The sequence below is a fragment of the Echinops telfairi genome, unplaced genomic scaffold (genome assembly GCF_000313985.2).
Source record: "Echinops telfairi isolate 266 unplaced genomic scaffold, ASM31398v2 ScPeMD7_53;HRSCAF=182, whole genome shotgun sequence".
NCBI lineage: Eukaryota > Metazoa > Chordata > Mammalia > Afrosoricida > Tenrecidae > Echinops > Echinops telfairi.
Window position 1 is genome coordinate 9,568,124 of NW_022103951.1, and position 1,922 is coordinate 9,570,045.

The 1,922-nt window shown below is 44.8% G+C and overlaps 1 protein-coding gene across 1 annotated transcript in view; it reads left to right on the plus strand.

The window, feature by feature from the left end:
• Positions 1-1,922, plus strand: part of RS1 (retinoschisin 1) — a 21,436-nt gene that overhangs the window by 5,628 nt on the left and 13,886 nt on the right. Inside the window, exons 2-3 of the mRNA XM_004709934.2 lie at positions 159-184; positions 696-801. Of these exons, the coding sequence (XP_004709991.1) occupies positions 159-184; positions 696-801 (132 nt within the window). The remainder of the gene's footprint in view (positions 1-158; positions 185-695; positions 802-1,922) is intronic.

Here is a 1,922-nt window from a genome sequence, read left to right on the forward strand (position 1 = left end):
TACCATTCCCTCCTTTGGATTTTATTACTTACAATCCTTGGATCACACAGGCCGGAGTGTTTCCTCCAGCTATTTTCATTTCACTTTTGCTTACAATGCATTATATTATTGAATTAATTTTTTTAACTTGCTTTTCCTTCTCTTGTTCATTTGCTCAGCCACACTGGGATTGTCATCTACTGAGGTATGTTACAGTAAGAAGGCTGGAGTTTACATAGATATGGTTTTTGAAGGATTTTTTCCAACCAAAAATCATTTAGAGGATTATCACCTTAAAAAATCATTTTTAAAGGTTTCACGTTTTCTAGTGGCAACAGTGTGTTTTCTGGGTGAGTTCTAATAATAGTATTTCACTAAGCGAATGCAAGTAAGCACGGTCTTAAATTGGATGGTAGAATCTTGAATCCAGTACCTTTTAAAATTGGATACCTGGATAGAGGCTTCCAAGGCTGAGCTTTGGAATACTCGAATGGGGGAAAGCATTGTCCTGCACATGGGTGTATCTGTGAGAATATTAGCTGGCTGTCCACACAGCAGAATTATGCTCGTTCAAAATGAAAGCTATCTGATAGTCATGAGCACTGAGTAAGGCTGGATTGCTGTGATTCTGGTCCTTGATGACATTTCTCAGTGGCGCTGACCACAGTTGCTTTCGAGTGACGTTTCTGACGCTCCTTCCCTCTGGGTCCCCACAGGATGAGGGCGAGGACCCCTGGTACCACAAAGCTTGCAAGTGTAATGGCCAAGGTGGTGACCATGCTCTGTGGTCTGCAGGAACCATCTCCTTAGAATGCATGCCAGGTAAGTATCCCCGATCCTTGGGTCACCGAATCTCAACAGTCCTTGGGGACACTCTGCTTCTCTTTTCAAGGCTCTTCTATGGTTTTCTCTAGTTTTCTGCTATGACCTCCAATCTGAAAAGTCCACCATGGCCACTGGGTCCACAAACTGTACCGATGGCACTGTTCAGAAGCAGGTTCCTGGCCCTTTACTTGGCCTGGGTGAGCTAGGAAGCTGGGCTCAAACATTCCATAGATTAGCTTCATGAACATTAGTAAAACTGAGGCCCAGGTTGTGATCCTGGTGGTGTCCCTCATTCATTCCAGACCTCCTGTTTTCTTCTGTCAAATCGTGGTGTGTGGACTGCACCTGGATATCTAAGACACAGCAAATATCCAGGTGCCAAGAGCCCGGCTGGTGTAGTGGTTACAGGTTGGGCTATGATCTGCAAGGTCCACAGTTCAACACCTCCAGCCATTCCTCGGGAGCAAGATGGGGCTTTCTACTCCTGTCAACAGTCAGCCTTAGAAACTCACATGGGGACAGTTCTATCCTGTCCTATAGACTTGCTATGAGTCAGCATCAATTCAATGGCAGTGAGTTGAGTTTTGAGTACCCAGAAACTTCAACTAAACTAAACGGCACATGGTTAGCTAAGCAATTCCTGGGAAGGTTGACATGCGCTCTGGCCAAAAGGGAAAGGGTAGGCCAACAGACCACACTTTGCTATAGGAGGTGTTCGGTGTCAAGATGCCCCAGAAAGGAAGTCAGTCCACACTCTCCTCTCATCCACCAGGCCAGGGCAACACATAAGCACAAAGTCCATTCATGGGTCACAAGGAAAACTGACAGTCAGTCCTCAGACGCCCCTTTCCACAAGTAGTCACTGTTATTTCTAGACTTGCTGGGGGAATCAAATCCAATCATTCAGTTGTTCTCTACCTGATTGTATAGGGTCCTGGTAGCGCTGTTGGGTAAGCATTGGATTGTTTACCACAAGGTCAGTGGTCAAGATTTTTGTTTTAATAGTTTTATTAGGGGCTCATATAACTCTTACCACAATCCATATCAATTTTGTAAAGCACATCTGTACATTCATTGCCCTCATCATTCTCAAAACATTTGCTCTCCATCTAAGCCCC